This window comes from Ahaetulla prasina, chromosome 6 (genome assembly GCF_028640845.1).
Source record: "Ahaetulla prasina isolate Xishuangbanna chromosome 6, ASM2864084v1, whole genome shotgun sequence".
Lineage (NCBI taxonomy): Eukaryota > Metazoa > Chordata > Lepidosauria > Squamata > Colubridae > Ahaetulla > Ahaetulla prasina.
Window position 1 is genome coordinate 34,118,528 of NC_080544.1, and position 24,015 is coordinate 34,142,542.

The window sequence follows — 24,015 nt, forward strand, 5'->3', positions numbered from 1 at the left end:
GAAGTTCAATGAGATGCAGTTTTAAAATCAGGCGAAATTGACTAAGAGTTCTGTTAATTTTCACTTTCTAACACAAGGGACAGGAAGGAGAATAAAACATGCTTGGTTTTTGTTGTGGCTTAGACCATGCCACCGATAAAACACATCACAGGGGAAGTGCCAAGGAGAAGACAGTGTCAATGGAGGATGGCTGACGTAAAGGTTTATCAATGAGCGCCACATGTCCTCAAAGACCCATACATGAAAAGAAATGGAATTGGTAGATGCCTTCCTAGAACAGTGGGAGGAGTAAAGACAGAATCTCAGGCTATCCCCAAGGGCCAAAGCGCAAGAAGGGGCTGAAATCTGGAAAGAGGTTTCTTAAGCTGACTTCATTTCCAGCCTATTTACGCAAGGGAGTTAAAAGCTGCTTAAGGCTGCAGTGGAAAAAGCCTTAAGAGTTATGCATGTTTACGGAGATCTAAGTCTCTTAGAATTTAATAAGACCAATTTCAAATATTTGTTAGTTTATTTAATGCATAGCTGTACAGCCTTTTGCCCAAGATAATTGGGGCGCTTTTCAGGAAAACAACGAATAACAAAACAAATCTATACAATCTATTTTTTTTTTTAAGTAAATTATCCATAAATAACAGCAATGAAAATAAATAACCAAGTTAAGTGAACATCAGTAGTGAAGAATTATTTTATTAACATGGTATTATAAGAGGAACATTAGGAGTTCATTCTCTCTCTTTTTTTCTGGTCTGTTTATTCAGTTAATTCCAAATAGCCTCAAAAGCATGTTTACCAGAATAGTCATCTTCCAAATGTGTGCAAATCCCTGTATCCATTTATAATTTTCTTAGCAAAACAAAAAACAAAACAAAACGACAGCAGTTCATTCTTAAGGAGAAGATGGAAATTTATGTGTTTGATTCTGTTTTCAGGTGAGACATTTTGGCACATTCCCTACCACCAACCATCATGATTAAATTTGAATTTTAAAGAAGTGATGAACTAGAGCTATGTTATTTTAATACATAGGTTGCTTTTTTGCCTTTGATGTTTGTGGTTACTATAGCAAAAGCAACTATTTATGGAATCATTCTTAGTGATGCCTCAGCCTTGAGCTTCTGTAGTACGTGGATAGTCTAAGAAGGATAAAAGATGAGCAAGTGATTATTTAAATAGCTTCAAGTGCCAGGGAAATGCCAAAGGTATTTATGAGGTTCTACTTGCTCATCCAGTATTTACATTTAAATACTGTAACCATAGCGATAGCAACTCATTCTCCTACTTATCCCCAATGGCGACATTTTTTTTAATAGAGAAAGACAAAAAAACCCGGGTTTTGTCATGTTATCAGTGTAACCTTTGACAAGATATTTAAGGTTAATTTGATCAACCAAGAAGGGCTGAATACTTCATTCACTGCTTTTTCAGCATTCGGCAAGGTTGAAAAGGAAGAGCTTCTTAAGTTTCCTTTTGCATTTTATGCTGTATGAATGTTTATATTTTGAACAAAGAAAAGATCTAACTTTTTTTTTTTTTTAAAAAAGGAATGACACCAATCCAGAGCATTGAAAAAGGATCTTTGTTTACCATTTAAATGCTTGAACTAGCTCAACTTCAAATATAATTTTATTTCCAATAAAATTTGTAGCGACTGACTTTCAGTAGTGGGTTTCAATTTTGTCTGCTACCGGTTCATTCTGTGCATTCGCAGAGACATCTGAGCGGGTGGGCGGAGCCTCCCACTGCTGCCACCGGTTCTCCTGATCCGGGGCAAACCAACCACTGCTGACTTTGTCAGTTTTTGCCAGATAGAATAGAATAGAATAGAATAGAATTTTTATTGGCCAAGTGTGATTGGACACACAAGGAATTTGTCTTGGTGCATATGCTCTCAGTGTACATAAAAGAAAAGATACGTTCATCAAGGTACAACATTTACAACACAATTGATGGTCAATATATCAATATAAATCATAAGGATTGCCTTATGATTTCACTACTTAAATAGTGATATTTAAGTAGGAAAATTTGAAATTGTGGCATAAACTCCATAGTTTAGTTGGAATTATGGTGCTATATATGCGCGGTGGCTCAGGGGCTAAGATGCTGAGCTTGTCAATCGAAAGGTCGGCAGTTCAGCGGTTTGAATCCCTAGTGGTGCTGTGTAATGGGGTAAACTCCCGTTATTTGTCCCAGCTTCTGCCAACCTAGCGGTTCAAAAGCACATAAAAAATGCAAGTAGAAAAAATAGGGACCACCTTTGGTGGGAAGGTAACACCGTTCCGTGCGCCTTTGATGTAGAGTCATGCCGGCCACACGACCATGGAGACGTCTTTGGACAGCGCTGGCTCTTCGGCTTTGAAACAGAGATAAGCACCACCCCCTAGAGTCGGGAATGACTAGCCTGTATGTGCGAGGGGAACCTTTACCTTTACCTTTATCATATTCCAAATATGGGTGGTTTTTTTTCAAATTAAGCAGCAAGAAGATTTCCATAGTTAAGCACCTCCATAGTTAAACACATAGTTGTCGCTTTTTTAATGTCTACAGACCTGATATACAGTCCTTGCTTAATTGGGTGATAACTGGTGTAGGAATTTAGCACCCCCCCCTCCTAGAAGAATGAAATATTTTAGAAAATATTTAAAAGGCAGAATATATTTCCCAGGATGAGAAATGGAGAAACATGTTTTAAAGACAAAGCAGCTCCCTGCAACTTTCTGTCACCCCCCACCTTTGTCAATGGGCCATTAAAGCCTCAACCAAGCTCACTAATTTCCCCCCACTTTTGTCAATGGGTCAGAGGTAGAAACTCATTCTCCCCACCTTTGACAATGGGCCATCATCATCTGCAACATAATAGAACTCATCTAGCAACAGAAACTCACCACATGGCAAGGCTCAGGCAAGCTTGAGGGACAACCTACAATGTTAGCTAAGACCCCCTAGACCACCTGGGAGTTTGACAACCAATCAGGACACTCTTCCTGTGCCCCAGAAAGTTCAAAGCTCAGAAAAAGCATAAAGCCAGGGAGCACACAGGATCTCAGCCCTTTTCTGTTCAGGAACTCAAGCCATGTGATCCTGACCACCATTAAACCATCTTTCCAAGCAGTCTCCATGTTTCCAGTGTCTTCGTCTCCACTTGGAACTGAACTCAGATGGATATTTCTTCCAAAACTGGGACTAGGATTTCTGTCATTACAATCATGTGACAGGGTGTTGGGATGGATGGAATTTCAAGGACCAATCATAAGGATAACTGGTTCAATGTTGTCATAATTTTGAATGAACAAAGTGATTGTTAACCAAGGGCTATCTGTATAAAATCCCGCATATCAGAAGTCAAGTTGCTTCTGTAAAACCTTTTCTCCCTTAGGGAAAAAAAATAGCTTTGGATTTTATATATGGTCCTTCACCCTCATTTGAAAACTAATGGTTCACTTAGTGCTGAACTTAATATGATTTGCTTCATGTTGAGTGAGCATTCTTTTTGAATACAACCACTGAGAACACTCAATAATACCCCACATGGCTTAAAATGATGAGTGCATAAAGACATATTGGCTTGCTTGAGAAACCATGGTTAAAACAAATCATGGCATCACATGTCGAATAAGTCAATTATAAAGAGTTCTGACCACTGGTGGGATTCAATTTTTTTTACTACTGGTTCTGTGGGCGTGGCTGGGTGGGCATGGCAGGGGAAAGATACTATAAAATCTCCATTCCCACCCCACTCCAGGGGAATAATACTGCAAAATCCCCGTTTCCTTCCGATCAGGTGGGACTTGGGAGGCAGAGAATAGATGGGCGTGGGGCCAGCCAGAGGTAGTATTTACCGGTTCTCTGAACTACTCAAAATTTCTGCCACTGGTTCTCCAGAGCTGGTCAGAACCTGCTGAATAGCACCTCTAGTTCTGACATGTTTCTCAAAAAATTAAATGGGCTTTCCTCATGATTTTATTTCTGTTCTTTAAACTTATTTGATTTGACTAAAATATTGATCCAAGCAACAAAGAAATATGTGTTTCCTGTCCAGGTCCAGGGTTTAGGATTTTTAATGAAAGAAAGAGGAAGGAATTGATTAACAACATAATCTGGATATTTTTGTTTGCAGTACCTTTCCACCATTGTTGCTAGAATTGTCATTCCATCCAAATATGGAGCCTCATCTAGTTTCAGCTTGTTCTGTGTTGTTTAGCTGAGGCTACCTCTTTAAAGAATATTTAACAGGCTGTTTTAAATGATTACGGTATGGACATGTTGAAACTTCAGAATAAATATTGACTCTGAGGAAATGCCAATTGTTTGAAAAGGAAGGGGAAAAAATCTTTATATAATAATGAAACAAACCTATCAACGAGACAGGGAAGGGGGTGTGTGGTAAATTCTAAAGACTTTGATTTGCTGATCTCCGGGACCACCTTCTATATTTGTCATACCTTTTAATATCCTTCTTGTGTTTGTTGACTAAAACCCAAAGCAGTATTCTGATTGCACCTTCATAGCAATGGGTGCCATCTTGAAAGTATGGCATATCAAGAGCTGGTAACATGGCATTCATCTCATACTGTATATAACAAAACAGTTTAAAATAAAATCCATATATTCCACACGCAATGATATGATTCATTGTAAACACTTAAGAGTTTTTTTGGTATTGTGTTATCATATGTTCTAAGGCAGTGATGGCTAACCTCTTTGCTGTCGCGTGCCAAAAGCAGGGGGAGCGGGGGGGGCGTGCACGCGTGTGCCCACACCCATAATTCAATGCGCCCCATCGCCCCTGCACTCCCCCCGTTTTAGCATGCAATGGCACAGTGGGCCTGGTAGGCTCATTTTTCGCCCTCCCCAGGCTCTAGAGCAGCGGTTCTCAACCTGTGGGTCGGGACCCCATTGGGGGTCGAATGATGATTTGCCAGGGGTCACCTCAGACCATCGGAAATATGGGAAGTATACTTGCGAGTCGAAGAATCGCGCTGCAATGGTTGACTCCACAAGCCAGCTGCAGGCTCTTCAAATCGCTAGCCGAATTCGGCTTCAGGCGCGATGAATTAAAAAAGAGAGAAATCTTTGCTCTGATGTCTCCCTCTCAAGCCAGCTGCAATCACTCCCAATCGCTAGCCTCATCTGGCTTCAGGCGCGATAAACTTAATAGGGGAGGAGTCTCCGCTTTAATGCCTCCGTCCTCAAGGCAATCGCAAGCAGTTCAGATCGCTAGCCAATACGGCTTCAGGCCTGATAAATTCAAAACGAAAATAATTTTATGGTTGGGGTCGCCACATCGTGGGGAATTGTATTAAAGGGGTCGCAGCACTATAAAGGTTGAGAACCACTGCTCTAGAGTCTTTCTTGGAGCCTGGGGAGGGCAAAAACGGCCTTCCACACCCATCCGGAGGCCGTCCGGAGGCCAGAAACAGCCTGTTTCCACATTTCCAGTGGGCCTAGAAGACCTGAAAATCAGATGCCTGGCATGGTCATGCACACCGGAGCTAAGCTAGGGCAACACTCATGTGCCCACCAATATGGCTCCATGTGCCACCTGTGGCACGCGTGCCATAGGTTCGCCATCACAGTTCTAAGGGCTGCTGCTGGGTAACCTCTCAGATGACTGGATATAACCTCAGTGTATCAAGTTAGGAAAGATCTGTACACAATCAGGTACAATGATCGTTGTTTTGTTCACAAGAGAGAGACTTCATTTGGTTTTGAGTAAGCCCTTCGCCCTGACCTCAACATTTGAGCTTTCATAGGAAGAGGTATGAGCAAAAACTGCCTTATGTGATTGCATAAGTTCTGCTGATGGCTTTTTAGCATTAGATTATACTTGCTGCTCAGATACAAATACTTTAGCAACCTTCAAACATTATGATATACATCAGTGGTGAAATGTAAAAAAAATTACTACCTGTTCTGTGGGTGTGGCTTGGTGGGGGGGGGGGAAAGTGACTGGGTGGGCATGGCCAACTTTTTTTTTTACTTTTAAAAGCATTTTTCTACAACCTCTTCGGCCGAAGAGGTTGTTAAAAAATGCTTTTAAAAGGCTCTGATGATCAGGCAACTCAGCTGGGATTGTCAGAGACCTTTAAAACCTCTTCAGCCGAAGAGGTTGTAGAAAAATTGCTTTTAAAAGGCTCTGACGATCCCAGCTGAGCTGCGTGATCATCAGAGGCTTTTTTTTTTTACTTTTAAAAGCATTTTTTCAGCCGAAGAAAAAATGCTTTTAAAAGTAAAGAAAAAAAAAACCCTCTGATGATCGTGTGGCTCAGCTGGGCATGTGGAGGGGGGAGAGATTTTTGCTACTGGTTCTCCAAACCACCCACCACTATTGCTGCCAGATTGGGCGATCCGGTCTGAACCGGGAGCATTTCACCTCTGGTATACATGCTGTGCCTACCCTAGGCTTTTTGCTAGAAATTGTAGCAATTTCTAATCCAGTATTTCTCAATCTTCGGACCTTGAAGATGGGTGGATTTCAATTCGCAGAAACCCCACCTTCCACCATGCTAGTCTAATGCACCATGATATCATTGGACAACATGAATTATAGGTAGTCCTCGTCTTACAACAGTTAATTTAATGAACAAACTTGCAAACGGCACTGAAAAAAGTCACTTATGACTATTTTTACACTTACAACTATTGCAGCAACCCCATGGTTATGTGATCAAAATTCAGACGCTTGGCAACAGACTCATATTTATGATGGTTTTAGTGTCCTGGGTCATATCATATGATCACCCTTTGGGACCTTCTGACGAGCAAAGTCAATGGGGGAAAGCCAGATTCACTTAACAACCATGTTACCAACTTAACAATTGCAGTGATTCACTTAGCAAGTGTGGCAAGAAAGGTCGTAAAACGGGGCAAAATTCACTTAACAATTGTCTCGCTTAGTAACAGAATTTTGGGGCTCAGTTGTGCTTGTAAGTGGGAGGACTGTATAATATAAGTCAGTGACGTCTTGCTATCACAATATGCATGAATTACTTCCCTGCCCCACTTCCCCATCAACCCAACATGGATGTCCATAAAATGGCTAGGAAGGATTTGCAGATGAAAACTCCAGCTGCTCAGAGTCGCTTCGAAATACAAGTTGGGTAGCAAACAAATTTGATAATAAAAAAAATACGGAAGTGTCCTGATTTTAGACACATTTCCTTGAGGAATTACTCAATTATTGGATGTAAAATATTTTGAACATTTAAAAAAAAAAATTTAATGAATGCCATAACCAACTTCAGTTTCTATAACTGCTTTGGCAGATATCTCTAATGATACAACTGCTTCATATTCTTAGACCCTTTATAAGAACGTGTTGACCACAGAGAAGATGGAGTCCCAAAAATCAATTGTTCTCCAGAACTATCGAGTTGCTGAGATACTTTATGTGAAAGGCAGCTCATCCCCAGGAATTCCATTTTCTGCTGTGTCTCACATTCTCATGTAAGATATATATTCTACCTTTTAAAAACAAGATAATTAGGCTGGTCTATAGAGGAAAAACAATCCAATCACTATATTGTCATACAATGGATGTTGGGTCAGTGGTGAAATCTGAACCAGTTTACTACTGGTTCGGTGGCTGCACATGTGCTCTGATGCCAAATGTGCGCTGCGCTCGCGCATGCACGGTGTACACCATGCACCAAATGCAAGGGTGTGCACACACACGCACAGTGCATGCCAAAAGGAGGCATGGGAAGGAAGGTAAGTAGAACAGCACGCGGGGGAGTGATCAGCTGTGGTACGCGATCGTTGGACCCTTTTTTAAAACTTTTTTTAAAAGCATTTTTTTACTGAGTCCTCGGAGAAGGGCAGTATAAAAATTTGAAAAATAAATAAATACTACCTATTTGGGCAAATAGGTTGTAAAAAAATGCTTTTAAAAGTAAAAAAAAAGGCTCTGACGATCATGCAACTCAGCTGTGATCATCAGAGCCTTTTTTTACCTTTTAAAAGCATTTTTTACAACCTATTCCTACCATTCGGGCGGGAAAAGCGAGCAAGCCGAAAGAAGTGGCAAGCGGGCAAGTGGGCGATTTGTTGGGCATGAGCGGGGGGATCCGGAATTTTTGCTACCAGTTTTCTGAACCACCTGCCGCCATCGTTATCGGATTGGCCGATCCGGTCCAAACTGGGAACATTTCACCCCTGTGTTGGGTCTTCTTTCCTATCACAATTCCATTGTAAAAAAAAATATTAAGGAGGCCCAAAGAATCGACAACAACATTAAATGAACGAGAATCTTTTTTGCATTAACAATAATATCAATAATATCATGAATTATTTCTAACCATGCCCAAATGAACAGGAAAACAAGAACAGTTTTCATAGACACCTGCAGCCATCAAGCCCTCTTCTGAGCCTGCTGCATGAATCCTGCTTTCTTGACTTGGCTTTTGCTCAGATGGTGTTACATAAACTGGAGAGACCTCTTTTGGTCCAGAATCCAGGGAAGAGTATGTGCTCTAACCAGCACCACCCCCATCTAGCCGGTGGCTGGGGATCAAAGATCGTTGCTGTTTGCTTCCCCAGCCTCCTGCTGCAGAGTTATGCAAGATCTTTGTTAGGAGAGTTTGGCTAGCAGCTGGAATTAATCTAACACCTGGTCTCTGCTTGCCTCCCCCTCCCAATTCTACTGCATGGGTTTACAAAAAAAAAAACTTCTCCGCCAACCTCATCCAAGGTTATAAAGCTCATGTCCTCTTCCTGTTTGCTTTAGAACTTAGCTGGGTCTGCATTTCTCTTCCGCAGACAAGTAACTTCTTTAATTATTTGAGCCCCTTTTTCTCTGGTGCCTATGATATACAGAAGACCTTAAAAAGTCCCAATACTACCTTGATTCAGAAAGATCCTTTTAGAGGAATTCTAGTGCCCTCCTTAGAGGGCTTCCTAAGACCTCCCATTTCATCTGCCACATGCTTAAAAGAGCCTGTTCTTCATCCTTCCTTTAGGTTATTCTGGTCAGTCTTCCATTTTTTTCCCCATGTTATGATTGGTATTTGATTTTTGTTGCAGGCACAGAGGAGCAAGATGTCTTTCGGGAGTCCAACTCTTGCCTGGTTGATGCTGGTGGGGTTCCTGGCATTATTGGATAGCAGATGTCAAGCTCAGCGGGACTGCCGAGTGAGCAGCTTCACGGTTCAGGAAAACTTTGATAAATATCGAGTAAGTATCCTGCCCTCATCTTTTCCTTCCTCTAGTTTGCTCCCCTACAGCCCATTCTGCACTTATTGCTGCTCCCCACTTTCCAAAATGTTCCCCAGATACTTGAAAGAATCTGAGATTCTCTTCTTAGCTGCCCATACAGTAAACCTGGAGTATGGCTCTAGAGTATGGCTAGCCTAGAGAAAAGAAAGGCTGGGGGGACATGATAGCAGCATTCCAGTATTTGAAGGGCTGCCAACAAAGAAGAGGGGAGTGTCATCTTATTTTTCAAAGCATGAGAAGGCAAGTCAAGAAACAACGGATGGAAATTAATCAAGGAGAGAAGCAACCTGGAATTAAGGAGAAATTTCCTAACAGTGAGAACAATTAACCAGTGGAACAGCTTGCCTTCAGAAATTGTGGGTGCTTCATCACTGGAAGCTTTTAAGAAGAGACTGGACAGCCAGTTATTTGTCTGAAATTGTATAGGGCAGGGGTGAAATGCTCCTGGCTCAGACCGGATCGGCCAATCCAGTAGCAATGGCGGCGGGTGGTTTGGAGAATTATTGTTGTTCAAAGACAGCCTACGTATGTAGATATTTCACCTGCGTGTAAACGTGAGTTATCTTCTATTATAAAGGCTAGATTTCAAGGTTTTTTTATTGACAGACTGAGACAGGTTTTTTGGTGGGGGAAGAGAATTGGCTCCAATTCGTTATCCAAATCATTTATGTGTAATTTCCACAAGGCTGAGTTATCTAATCCACTTTATCTCGCTTTACCCGTCTTAGAGACGACAGGAAAAGGAAAAGCTTTCTAGATCACTTCCAATGGATAGCAATTATTTTTGATACTGATCTTAATTTTGGCTTGACTTCAACGATATAGCTTTTATTCTTACGTTTTGAAATGGGCCTTTTTCAGTGCTGTAAACTGCCTTGAACGTTGGATAAAGATCAGTGGTGCAATCTGAACCAGTTCACTACCGGTTCTCTGGCTGTGCATGCGCAGTGTGCCGCATGCACCAAATGTGAGGTACATGCCTGCACACAGTGCATGCCAAAAAGAGGCATGGGGTAAGTAGAATAGGGTGCAGGGGGGTGATCAGCTGTGGCGCGCGATCTTTTTTTTTACCTTTTAAAATAATTTTTTTATATTTTTTCGACCGAATAGGTTGTAAAAAAATGCTTTTAAAAGTAAAAAAAGGCTCTGACGATCAGGCAGGTCAGCTGTAATTGTCACAGCCTCTTATAACTTTTAAAAGCATTTTTTGCAACCTATTTGGCCAAATAGGTTGTAAAAAATGCTTTTAAAAGTAAAAAAAAGAGGCTCTGACGATCGCATGGCTCAGCTGCGATCGTCAGAGCCTTTTTTTTTACCTTTTAAAAGCATTTTTTAAAAGAAGCGGCAAGTGGGCGACTGGGTGATTGGGTGGGCATGGGCGGGGAGCAGGGATTTTTGCTACCGGTTCTCTGAACCACCCGCCGCCATCGCTACCAGAGCGGCCGATCTGGTCCAAACCGGGAGCATTTCACCCCAGATAAAGGTGGGATAAAACCTAACAAATAAGTAAAAATAAAATAGAGAGACAAGTTACTTTAGATGCAGACGAGCATATTTCATGAAATATAAGGCACAGATTTTTAGGACTCTGAAAGGCAACAGTCATAAAATATTATAGACTTCCTTTTGTAAGATTGCAGAGAATCCTTCTATCTTGATTTTTCTAGGAAAGACAAATCTGACATTGGATGTTTCTTACTGGCAGGCAACTTTCCCTATCACTTTTCCTGGTTAGTAAGGAAATCAAACTTAGATATGTAGGGAAAAGGTATGGATGTACACAATCTAGTGTTTTCCTTTGACTATTGGGTCATAATCGGTGGATAATTTGCGTCACCCTGGAATGCTATATATTTGTACCTTCCCATTGGTTTCATAATAACATAAGAACTATCTGATAAATAAGACAAAAGTTAATTATTAAGTTTGGCATAGTTATTGTATATAGTCTACCCCTCTTCAAAGGAGTAGAGTGGAGTGGAGTGGAGTGGAGTGGAATGGAATGGAATGGAATGGAATAGAATAGAATAGAATAGAATAGAATAGAATAGAATAGAATAGAATTCTTTATTGGCCAAATGTGATTGGACACACAAGGAATTTGTCTCTGGTACATAAGCTCTTAGTGTACATACAACAACAAAGTAATAGGACATATATCATAAATCATAGTTGCAATCATTAATCGCAAGATACAACAAATGATAAATCATAGATTTCAATAGAAGAAGGTAGTAGGAATGATGAGAAGATGTGAAAGATAAGAAGATGAGAATAATGATATCAATATAGTCCTGCTACATGGGTAGATATGTTTAGGCCTATAATCAGAATTTGTACATCTATCCTCAGAAGTCCCAAAATATGGCTTATAAGTAGCACTCACCAACTTAATATGGAATTTTATTTTAAGCAACATTTGCTGAGAATCAGGGTTTGTTCAGTTTCCCTCAAAATGTTTTAGGGTTTCTTGAAGTTCATCCTTGCACAGCATATTTGGAATTTCATTTTTGTTGCAGATGTTAATGACAGATGAACATGGCTGTAATTGAAACTTTCTTTGTTGGCATTTCATTTCCTCATATTGACCTATTTCTTTAGACAGATCTGCTAAGGATTTTTTTTCTCTTTTTGGCAGTACGCAGGCAACTGGTATGCCATAGCCAAGAAAGACCCTGAAGGATTGTTTCTTCAGGATAACATTGTGGCCAGCTTTACTGTGGATGAGAATGATAAAATGACTGCCACTGCCAGAGGCCGAGTCGTGCTCTTCGGGTGAGTCTTGAAATCCAGCTTCCTTCACGGAAGGTCCAACTCTATCATTAGGGGGGTGTTGTGACCCAGGCCCAAGTAGGTATCATTAAACACAATCCATTCAAAAACAAACAGACTTTATTAGAACAGTTGAGAATTAAACTCATTCTCAGTGAAGTCTAAACTAATTCAAAACAAATGCTTTTTAACACAATTCTTCAGTCTTATCATCAACCTTGGTCTAATTAGGCAAACTGCCAAAGGCTTTTCTTGGCAAAAGTTCAGAAGCAGAAGACTCCAACAAGAAATAAATGCAGCAAGACAAGAAAGAAGTCTATCAACATTGTTTTCCGACAAAGAGCCCAAGAGCCGTTGCTGATCTTTTAAGCCTTATGGGAGGGGCCAATCATTTGTATTTTTATTTGTCACAACAGTATACACAAACAATTGTCATAGATAAAACAACATGTATTGAAGAAAATATATAAGTAAAAATATGCATCAATAATATTAATTTGATATAATGAAGGGAACAATAGGACAGGAATGGTAGGCATTATTGTGCTCTTATGCACGCCCCTTATAGTCCTCTTAGGAATGGGGTGAGGTCAATAGTAGACAGTTTTTGGTTGAAGATTTTGGGATTTTGAGTAGAGACTATGGAGTTAGGTAGTGAGTTCCAAGCATTAACAACTCTGTTACAGAAGTCATATTTTCTGCAATCAAGTTTGAAGCGGTTGACATTCAGCTTGAATCTATTTTTTGCTCTTGTAATATTGCGATTGAAGCTGAAGAAGTCTTTTATAGAAGGATATTGCAATAGATGATTTTGTGTGTTAAACACAGGTCATGTCGGAGTCGACGGAGTTGTAAATTTTCTAATCCCAGGATTTCAAGTCTGTTGGTATAAGGTATATAAGAACTCCAAGATCTTTGACAGGGTGGGGGTCGTCAGTTAGGTAATGTCCATTAAGTTTGTACTTGATGTTAGGGTTCTTTTTTCCAATATGTAAGACTGAGCATTTGCTGGTTGAGATTTGGAGTTGCCAAGTTTTAGACCAATCGGAAATTAAGTCGAGATCTTCTTGAAGGGTAGAAGTATTATTAGTGGTATTAAATAGTTTGACATCATCAGCAAAGAGAATACAATAACTTGAGATGAGGTCACAGAGATCATTTATGTATAGTATGAAGAGTGTTGGTCCAAGAACACTACCTTGGGGAGCGCCACTTTTGACAGGAACAGGATTTGATATAGCGTTGCCAATTTTGACAACTTGTTGTCTATTTGACAGGAAGGCATTTATCCAATTGTGAAGAGGTCCCGAAATGCCGTAGGATTTTAGTTTGAGGAGTAGTTTATCATGTACTACTGAATCAAAAGCTTTGCAGAAGTCTATGTAGATTGCATCTATTGTTTTTCCTTGATCAAGGTTGGTAGTCCATATGTTTTTGCAGTGGAGGAGTTGTAGGTTACAAGACAATTTTTTTCTGAAACCAAATTGTTTATTAGAGAGAAGGTTGTTTGTTTCGAGATGGAGTGTAATGGATTGGTTTATGATGGATTCCATTACTTTGCAAGAGACACAACATAGAGAGATAGGTCTGTAATTTTCAACAAGGCTTGGATCTCCTTTTTTGAAGATAGGGATGACTGTGGCTAGAGACCAGAGTTTTGGAAGGGAACTAGTTTTGAAGGCTATATTGAAGATTATGCTTAGGGGTTCAGCTATATTAATTGAAAGTTTTTTTAAAAAGTATGCACATAGTCCATCTGGTCCAATAGATAATGATGGTTTCAGGTTGCGAAGGGCTTTTTCAACATTATCTTCTGTGAAGTCTATATGTGATAGGTCGTTGTTATCATCTGTTGAGTCTATTTGAGTTAAGTCGTTGTTAACATTTTTGATACGATTTTTGATCATTTTTTGATCATCTCTTGGCCCTACTCCCGGGTCGTCCTCTTTGCTTTAGCTGCTCTTACTTTCTGGCAGCTCTTCTCATGTGTGCACTAGGAACAGGCTCCTCCTGTTCCTCTGCCTCTCTGGTCAGCCTCTGGAGGCTCTGGAGTTCGCACATCACTCCCCAGTGGCCCTGGCCTCATCTCTGCCTCTGACGCAGAGTCCTAATCCGGGCCTTCTCCAGCCTCCAGGATTGGCCCATGTTCTTCCTCAGCCTCATTGCTATCCGACTCCGCTGCCAGCTCCGCAGGCTGCTGGCGGACCACAACAAGAGGGTCAGGTTGCTTTCTTAGATACCTTGGGACATCAAGCTGGTAGATTTTAGAATTTATTACTATTGCAATAAAGAAGGACAAGGCAGGGGACAATCCAATAGTGATGGTGGTAGTAGTTTCCATCTTATGCCAAAAATCACATCCGGCCTTGATTATTATACACTTTGACTTGTGTTGGAAGGTTCAACAGAAGAAGAAAAATTGTTATTTCTCAAGTCAAAAAATGATGTGATCCAGCCTGCTGCAGTTTTTGCCTCTCTTCTACCTGCTCACACTCTTTTATTCTTTACTGGTAAGCACAAATAACTACAGATTTACAACTATGACCTTAAATCCATCTCTCCTTTTCAGTAACTGGGACATGTGTGCTGATATGATTGGCACCTTCACCGAGACAGAGGATCCTGCCAAGTTTAAAATGAAATATTGGGGTGTGGCCTCGTATCTCCAGAAAGGAAGTGAGTATACCAGGAGGAGAGCTAGTTACTAAGAGCCCTTGCTACCTTTGATTTCTCAAAGCCAAAATTCAATACATCTGGAAAGTACCCGGTTGGGGGAGAAGGTTATATAGCTAATCTCTTTTACTTTGTGAAGAGATATCGGTCAAATCTCCTTAGGTACAGTAGATGAAAGGAGAAGAAAATCTCCCACACCTGCCCACTGAAGCTCCAGCTATATTTAAGGAAGTTGCTCAGAATAGACTGACATAATTACCGTTTGAATGATTTTGTTACTTAAGCTGCTGAAAATCTGGTTTTAGCTTTCCCTTGAAGTCTTCAAAAAAGGCAGATGGAACTGCCTGCTTTTTTAAGAGTTTTTTCTCTCTCTCTCTCTCCTTTTTTGGCTAGAACAGACTAACTCCAGAAATCATCAAATTATTGGAAAGGCTATTTGTCTCCAGGGCTGGTTTTTTTCCCACCTCCACCTTCAACAGATATTCAACCTTTGGTCTGCCACGAAATCACAACAGGCTGCTTCCTAAGGACTCGGGAGTCCAAAGGCTGGTGTACTTGTCTGGGTCATGTTAAACACTAAATCTGGCACATCCCTTCCATTGTATCTTATCAAAAACCGGCTCCACTCTTTTAGAAAGGAAGCTCTTAGAAGTCCTTAACCCTCCTCAAGTTATTTGATAACTTTAAAGATAATGTACTCCTAATGTTGATTCCTATGTAAATTTCAGGACTTTTATCACTTAAGCCGGGCCAGTTCAGGGATGTTAAATGTTTGGCTTCTTCAGCACCAAAATACCATTAGCAACATTTCTGAAAACCATTCTCACTGTTGTGTCCACCAGTTTGACTTGCCATTTTTTTTAAAAATTTGCATTTATATCCCGCCCTTCTCCGAAGACTCAGGGCGGCTTACATTGTGTAAAGCAATAGTCTCATCCATTTGTATATTATATACAAAGTCAACTTGTATTGCCGCCCCCCCAACAATCTGGGTCCTCATTTACCTATCTTATAAAGGATGGAAGGCTGAGTCAACCTTGGGCCTGGTGGGACTCGAACCTGCAGTAATTGTAATTGCAGGCAGCTGTGTTAATAACAGACTGCATTAGCCTGTTGAGCCGCAAGCCATTTGCCTCTGAAATAATGGTTTTAAATCTGGTTTCTATTCATAATTTTTATACATACAGCATAAAGATGTATGCAAGCAACCAAATTGCCCGTGTATTTAAACCAGGGGTGAAATCTACTTACCTTCCTTACCAGTTCAGCAGTGCACATGTGTGTGTCACATGCGCACACAGACCTTCTGCACATGCGCAAAACCTGTGCATGGGCAGAAGGTAAAAAACACATTACTTCCTGGTTAAAATCAGGAAATAATGACACCCAGGCAGGTGATCCCAAGTTCCTGCAACGGTTGTAGATTCGTGCTGGTTGCCAAACTCCCAAATTTTGATCACGTCACTGTGGGGATGCTATGATATTTGTAAGTGAGAGGACTGGTTATGAATCACTTTTGTCAGTCCTGTGGTAACTTTGAACAGTCACTAATTGTGAAACGAGGACTACCTGCATTTTTTATTCCACCAAGCCCATTACATGGGGCTCCCCTTGAAGAGCACCCAGAGGCTCCAACTGGTCCAGAATGCGGCTGCGTGGGTAATAGAGGGAGTGACTCGAACCTCCCATGTAACACCTCTCCTGCGCAAACTGCACTGGCTTCCAGTGGTCTTCCGGGTGCAATTCAAGTTGTTGGTCACCATCTTTAAAGCACTCCATGGCATAGGACCGGGTTATTTACGAGACCGCCTACTGCCTCCAATAGCCTCCCAGCGACCTGTGCGCTCCCATAGGGAGGGCCTCCTCAGGGTACCGTCAATCAATCAATGTCAATTGGCGACGCCCAGGGGGAGGGCCTTCTCTGTGGGGGCTCCTGCCCTCTGGAATGTGCTGCCTCCGGGGATACGGCAACTCCCCGACCTCCGGATCTTTAGGCGCGAGCTTAAGACCTTCTTGTTTTATTGTGCAGGGCTGGCCTAATGTATTTTAAATGGGGGTTTTAATTGGTTTTATTATAGTTTTATTCGTTTCAGCCTATTTGAATTTAGATTTTTAAAATGTTTTTAATTTTTGTAATTCTGTTTTATTTGGCTGTAAACTGCCCTGAGTCCTTTGGGAGAAGGCGGTATATAAATTTAATAAATAAATAAATAAATAAATAAATAAATAAATAAATAAATAAATTAATTAATTAATTAATTAATTAATTAATTAATTAGTTCAGGATGACATATTGATCCACCGTTACTTGAAAAGCAATGAGTTTTGCTCCGCCATTGCTACCGGATCGCCAAACTACCGACCACGATCGCTACCAGATTGCGCGATCGGTCTGATCCAGGAGCATTTCACTCCTGATTTAAACATTTCAGAATTGGTTTTAAATAATTGGCATTTTCTAATACAAAATTAAATCTCCTCGCTGATAAAGTTCAGTACCTGAACGGCAATACCTTTTACATTGCTAAGTAGATGCCTACAAAACAGGCTTTGTTCACGAAGAAAGAATGTGTGAAATCATTGCTTTTCAAGTGAGTAACGGTGGATCAATATGTCATCCTGAACTAATGGGCTTGGTGGAATAAAAAATGCAGGTAGTCCTCGTTTTACAACTAGTGACCGTTCAAAGTTACCACAGGACTGACAAAAGTGATCCATAACCAGTCCTCTCACTTACAAATATCATAGCATCCCCACAGTGACGTGATCAAAATTTGGGAGCTTGGCAACCAGCACGAATCTACAACCGTTGCAGGATCTTGGGATCTTGTGAAAAGTTGTTAAGTTGGACTTAACAACTACAGTGATTCACTTAACAATCCTGGTAAAGAAATCATAAAATCAGGCACAACTCACTGAACAGCCCCCCCTTACTTAGGAAATTCTGGTCCCAATAGTTATCATATGTTGAGGCCTACATGTAAAGTGATACTGAATTTTCATTATGCTTTATCCTAGATGATGATCACTGGGTTATGGCCACGGATTATGATACGTATGCTCTACACTACTCCTGCCGGAATATTACTGAAGATGGGACTTGCGGTGATAGCTACTCGTTTTTGTTTTCCCGGACTCCAGATGGGCTAACACCAGAAGCACAAAGAATTGTCAGGCAAAAGCAGGTGGAAATCTGCCTAGACAAGCAATACAGGCGTATTGTACACAATGGTAAGGAACATTTTATTAGAATTTTACAGGAAATCTGGCTCGGGATGGGATAGATTGGAAACAACAAAACTGCTAGTTCTGGGGCAGTTAGAATTCTTAGTGGCACACAGATGACATAATCACCTTAAGATCCTTGATAATACAGGGCCTTTCTTCCAAAGAGATTGTGGAAGAAAATAATACTATGAGTGAAAGATTATGTATCTCTTTGAATGGGCAAAATTTAAGTTCCTAATACATTTGTCTAGATCAGTGTTTCTAAATCTCTCTCAAAGAGAGATTTAACCTAGAAATAAGGAGAAATTTTCTGACAGTGAGGACAATCAACCAAAGGAACAGCTTGCTTTTGGGAGTTGTGAGAGCTTCATCACTGGAAATTTTCAAGAAGAGATTCGACTACTATTTGTCAGAAATGGTGTAGGGTCTCCTGCTTGGCCAGATGGTGGTGTTGTTGGACTGGAAGACCGACAAGGTCCCTTCCAACTCTGTTAATCTGTTAAATCTGACCCAACCTTTGCGTTGCATGGACTTCAACTCCCAGAATTCTCCAGGCAACATCTTAAAGTTGTGAGGTTGAGAAATACTGGTCTGGATCATCATATGCCTTAAGACTAGCTTTCACCAATCTGATTGCTGGGGCTATTACTCTTAGAATTTCTAACCAGTACAACCCAGTGGCTGAGAAATTTGTATGTCTAAGACATCTGTTACATATGGTTCAAGTTATATTCATGGCAAATCCTAATACATAAAGTTTAAGAGGTGCAATCAGTTTTGAGGAGTGGATCATACTAGAAACAAACTTACAAACCTATTTATCCCTCCGGAATGCCACTGTTTTTCACACTGAATTCCAGTCAGCTGCTGTGATCTCAAGTCTACCTAGGCCAGAATCTCAGGGGACTAAGGAGTGGGAATTGGAAAGCAAATTAGGCATGAGAAGGCTCATGAAAGGAATAAAACAAACTTGGCCATGAGTTAAACATTGGGTGGTTTTAATAAATAATGGAACCGAAAAAAAAGGAAGCCCAGAGGAATTTCTGCTCTTCCATATTAATTCATTGCTATCTACCAGTTTTCTCAGATATTGCTATATTTTTTATTTTATCTATGCCGCCTTCAACATGACCTGAGTTTAACTCATAGAATCATCTGTTACAATGTTCTTCCTGTCAAAGACTACTTCAGCTTCAGTTGCAACAATACACGAGCACACAATAGATTTAAGCTTAATGTTAACTGCTCCAATCTTGATTGCAGAAAATATGACTTCAGTAACAGAGTTGTTAATGCTTGGAATACATTACCTGACTCTGTGGTCTCTTCCCAAAATCCCAAAAGCTTCAACCAAAAACTATCTACCACTGACCTCACCCCATTCCTAAGAGGTCTGTAAGGGGCGTACATAAGAGCACAAGCGTGCCTACCGTTCCTGTCCTATTGTTTCCTTTCGTTATATCCAATTAATATAGTTATTACATACTCATATATATGCTTATATATTGTATAATTATTTCATGCTTATGCTTATATATACTGTGTGACAAAAATAAATAAATAAAATAAATAATTAAAAATAAAATAAATTTATTTATTTTTGTCAAGCATGTATTAGATAATAGATATAAGTATAAACATGATTCTGAATACATGAAATTAATACAAATAAAAGGGAACACTAGGACAGGGATGGTAGGCACGCTGATGCGCGTATGCACACCCTTTACAGATCTCTTAGGAATGGGGTGAGGTTGACAATAGACAGTCTAAGGTTAAAGTTTTGGGGGTTTGGGGAAGAAACCACAGAGTCAGGTAGTGCATTCTCCCCTCTCCAGTCCTTTTGCAAATAAAGGCAATCTGGCTTCTTAATTTAAATTTGGATTGTTCTCTCTTTTTGCTAGGAAATCTCTTCCTGCATTTCTGCAATCCACAGAATATCTCTTTTTCCATCTTGAAATTCATGTCTTTCCCCCACTTCAGAGTACCTAGGCTCCGTTTAACATTATAGCAGCTGTCATGATACTCATTCACACAATATTGCCTGTCCCGCAAAAAGCTTTAACATATTACTCATGGAAGATTTGCCTAGATCAGTATTTCTCAGACTCCTCAGCTTTAAGACGTATGTATTATTCTTTGAGACATCAAGAGTGAAATTAAATGGACATTCATACTCTAATTTAGTAGGCTGGTTTGTACCATCTGCCAGTTCTAGAACCTTATTATACCATATTAAGTCAAACCAGTTCTCTTTATTTTGTAATGCATTCTGGGAATTTTAGCAGATTTAATTTCTCTTTTTCTTTCTTAGAATTCTGCGACTAAAGACAAAATACTCTATTGAAAGCAGGAAAGCGTATTCTCAATAGTTAAAAGCTTTTAAAATGTACTGTTTCGAGAGAAGTCCTTCATTTCAATTCAATTCATTCGTGGATTCATTTGGATTTTAAGTATACTTATCTGAATTACAGATAAGTAATTTATCATTTATCCTTCCACCAGTTAATAAACTGAAATCAGTGTAATAGCACCACGATTGTGTTGTGAACGTGTATTTATGCATTTGGGGTATGTAATTAGCATGTTGTCTTTGCCGTGTTTAAAAATTATAAATCCAAATTGTCGGAGCTAATTATGTGTTGTGTCCCTTCTCATTCTACAAATGATCCATAAATATTACTGTGCTGGCAGAACTTCAGCTCATTGATAGTGAAAGTATACCCGCATCTTGACCAGCTGAAAATCTTTTCTTGTGGCTGAATGGTCATAGTTTCTGATTTCTTGACATTTACTGGCAGCAGTGGCTGGCATCTTCAAGGAAGAAAAATCCCATTGGAGGGTAAATGGATGTAGGTTAAGCCTCCATGAATTTGGACAGAAAAATGGACATCACCAATGAATTCGGAGCACATGGAGAGGTATATCTGCATTTCCTGGTATAATACATGGGAAAATTCCATTGGCATGAAAATCCACTTAGGGTTACACTTACGCCACCATGAATTCAGATAGAAAAATGGACATCACTAACGAATTCAGAGCACATGGGTATATTTAGGAAGGCATCTATGTTTCGAGACGGGCATATTTGCATTTCCTGATAAAATGGGACAATCACATTGGCAGGAAAATCCACTTAGGGTTACGCTTACGCCACCATGAATTCAGATAGAAAAATGGACATCACTAACGAATTCAGAGCACATGGGTATATTTAGGAAGCCATCTATATTTCGAGACAGGCATATCTGCATTTCCTGATAAAATACATGGGACAATCACATTGGCAGGAAAATCCACTTAGTGTTAGGCCACCATGAATTTGGAAGGAAAAATGGACATCGCCAATGGATTTGGAGCGCATGGGTATGTTTAGGAGGGCAATTACTTTTCAAGTCTGCCCTATCTGCATTTCCTGGTAAAATACATGGAAAAATCCCCCATTGGAAGGAAAATCTACATAGGGTTAGGGTTTGGCCTCCATGAATTTGGACAGAAAAATGGACATTGCCAATGAATTCAGATCACACGGTTATCTTATGAGGGCATTTACTTTTCGAGTCTGCCCTATCTGCATTTAATACCTGTTAAAATACATGGAAAAATCCACAGGGTTAGGTTAGCCACCATGAATTCAGATTGCATGGGTATATTTAGGAAGCCATCTATATTTCGAGACAGGCATATCTGCATTTCCTGATAAAATACATGGGACAATCACATTGGCAGGAAAATCCACTTAGTGTTAGGCCACCATGAATTTGGAAGGAAAAATGGACATCGCCAATGGATTTGGAGCGCATGGGTATGTTTAGGAGGGCAATTACTTTTCAAGTCTGCCCTATCTGCATTTCCTGGTAAAATACATGGAAAAATCCCCCATTGGAAGGAAAATGGACATTGCCAATGAATTCGGAGCACATGGGTATATTTAGGAAGCCATCTATATTTCGAGACAGGCATATCTGCATTTCCTTATAAAATAAATGTAAATAAATAAATAAAAAAATCCCATTGGCAGAAAAATCCATGTAGGGTTAGGGTTAGGCCTCCATGAAGTCAAAGGGAAAAATGGACATCTCCAACAAAGTTGGAGGGCATGTGTATGTTTAGGAGGGCACATACTTTTCGAGAGTGGCTTTTCTGCATTTCCTTATAAAATAAATAGGAAAATCTCATTGGGGGGAAATCCACTTTAGGTTATGATTAGACTTCCATGAATTCAGACAGAAAAATTGACATCGCCAACAAATTCGAAGCGCATGGATACGTGTAGCAGGGCATTTACTTTTTGAGTCTGGCCTATATGCATTTCCTGGTAAAATACATGGGACAATCTCGTTGGGAAAATCCACTTAGGGTTAGGCCACCATGTATTCGGAGGGAAAAATGGACATCACCAAGGAATTCAGATTGCATGGGTATGTTTAGGAGTGCACATACTTTTCGAGTCTGGCTTTTCTGGATTTCATTGTAAAAAACATGGAAAAATCCCGTTGGTGGGAAAATCCACAGGGTTAGGGTTAGGCCACCATGAATTTGGACAGAAAAATGGATATTGTCCACGAATTTGGAGTGCATGGGTATATTTAAGAGGGCAATTACTTTTCAAGTCTGCCCTGTTTGCATTTCCTGGTAAAATACATGGGACAACCCCATTGGCAGGAAAATCCACTTATGGTGGGTTAGGCCACAATGAATTCAGACAGAAAAATGGACATCGTGTCAGCCCTGGAGGCCATCTTTTCTTTGGAACTTCAGGGCTGCCACATTAAGTGCCTGGGAAAACGGGACGGGGGATTTGGTGAAGATATATAGCCATAACAACATTCTTTTCTCTGAGAGTCAAGGACGTTCAGCATGCACCTGGGTAGGAGTGGGCTGTCTCCAGTTCAGACAGTGGATTGATTGGATCATGTGACAGACATGTGGGTGCAGGGGATGGGTCATTGACTTTCTTTTGGGTGGAGAAAACCCAGGAACTTTCAGATTCGGGTTTTCCCAAATATACCCATATTTGCCAATATGACATTTCTAATAAAATGGATCTTTGAGGACTTGCTAGCCTTGGAGTCTTCTTTAGTTGGGAGTGTTACTTGGAACTCTGACACATCGCCCACGATTTCGTAGTTGAAGCTTGTAAACTGATCTTTGATTGGCCCATGTCACAGGAGTCTAAAAAAGCTGCTTCTTGGTTGATTTCTCTTCTAGATAGACTTCTCAATGGTCCATTTTAAAGACATTCCAAGAGGACTGGTTCCCGATTGGCCAGGCTGCTATTAGTTCCTCCAAAAAAGAGCAATTGAAAAGCCTCCTTGAAGGAAGAATCCATCAGCAGCCAGGCTCAATTACAGAGCAATCAGGAATTGATTCTTTCATTCTCTATAGCCATCAATGAAAATAAGTCTGTGGTCAGAAATTCTGATTGTGTCTGTCCTATCGATAGAACAGTGTTTCTCAATGTTGGTAACTTTAACTTGTGTGGACTTCAACTGGGGAATTCTAGCAGTTGTAATCCATGCAATCTAAAGTTGTCAAGGATGACAAACGCCATTCAAAAGGAAAACTGGCATGTTAAAATTGATATAAACCAGGGGTGGAATCTACTTACCTTCCTTACTGGCTTGGAAGTCCACACGCTGTGTGCGCACATCACATGCATGCGCAGACCTTCTGCACATGTACAAAACCTTCTGTGCGTGCGCAAAACCTTCTGCGCATGTGCAAAGCCTTTTGCGCATGCACAGAAGGTAAAAAACACATTACTTCCTGGTTAAAACCAGGAAGTAATGACACCTGGGCAGCAGGTATCGCCAGTGGTTCAGCAATCGCTACAGGATCGCCGAACCACCGGCTACAATCGCTACCAGATCGTGAGATCCGGTCAGAACCAGGAGCATTTCACCCCTGGTATAATCCTACTTAAGTGGTGAAAACTCCCAGTAGCTGGCCCTTTTTTCAAGTTTATTCTCACTCTTATGAAATCAACAGTCCTGTGTGAACCTGTTGTTAGGTCATGGATATACAAAAGGAGATTTTAAGATCCTGAAGAAATAATTATTTTAATTAGTTTAGGATGGTATAGTATGGAGAGGTTCCCAGCTAAACTGTTTTAATGCATGTTTA

At 40.4% G+C, this 24,015-nt stretch overlaps 1 protein-coding gene across 2 annotated transcripts; it reads left to right on the plus strand.

Annotated features, from left to right (window-relative positions):
• The first annotated feature begins 8,716 nt into the window (after nt 1–8,716).
• Nucleotides 8,717–20,510, plus strand: RBP4 (retinol binding protein 4). Of its 2 annotated transcripts, XM_058187824.1 has the most exons (6): nt 8,717–8,761; nt 9,022–9,171; nt 11,852–11,988; nt 14,555–14,661; nt 17,677–17,889; nt 20,201–20,510. In XM_058187824.1, exons 2-6 carry the CDS (start codon nt 9,037–9,039, stop codon nt 20,212–20,214), a joined length of 606 nt encoding a protein of 201 aa, XP_058043807.1. In that variant the 5' UTR covers nt 8,717–8,761; nt 9,022–9,036; the 3' UTR covers nt 20,215–20,510. The 2 variants fall into 2 exon arrangements, with proteins under 2 accessions (XP_058043807.1, XP_058043808.1); XM_058187825.1 differs by lacking the exon at nt 8,717–8,761 and having other exon boundaries at nt 8,791–9,171.
• The last annotated feature ends 3,505 nt before the right edge of the window (nt 20,511–24,015 follow it).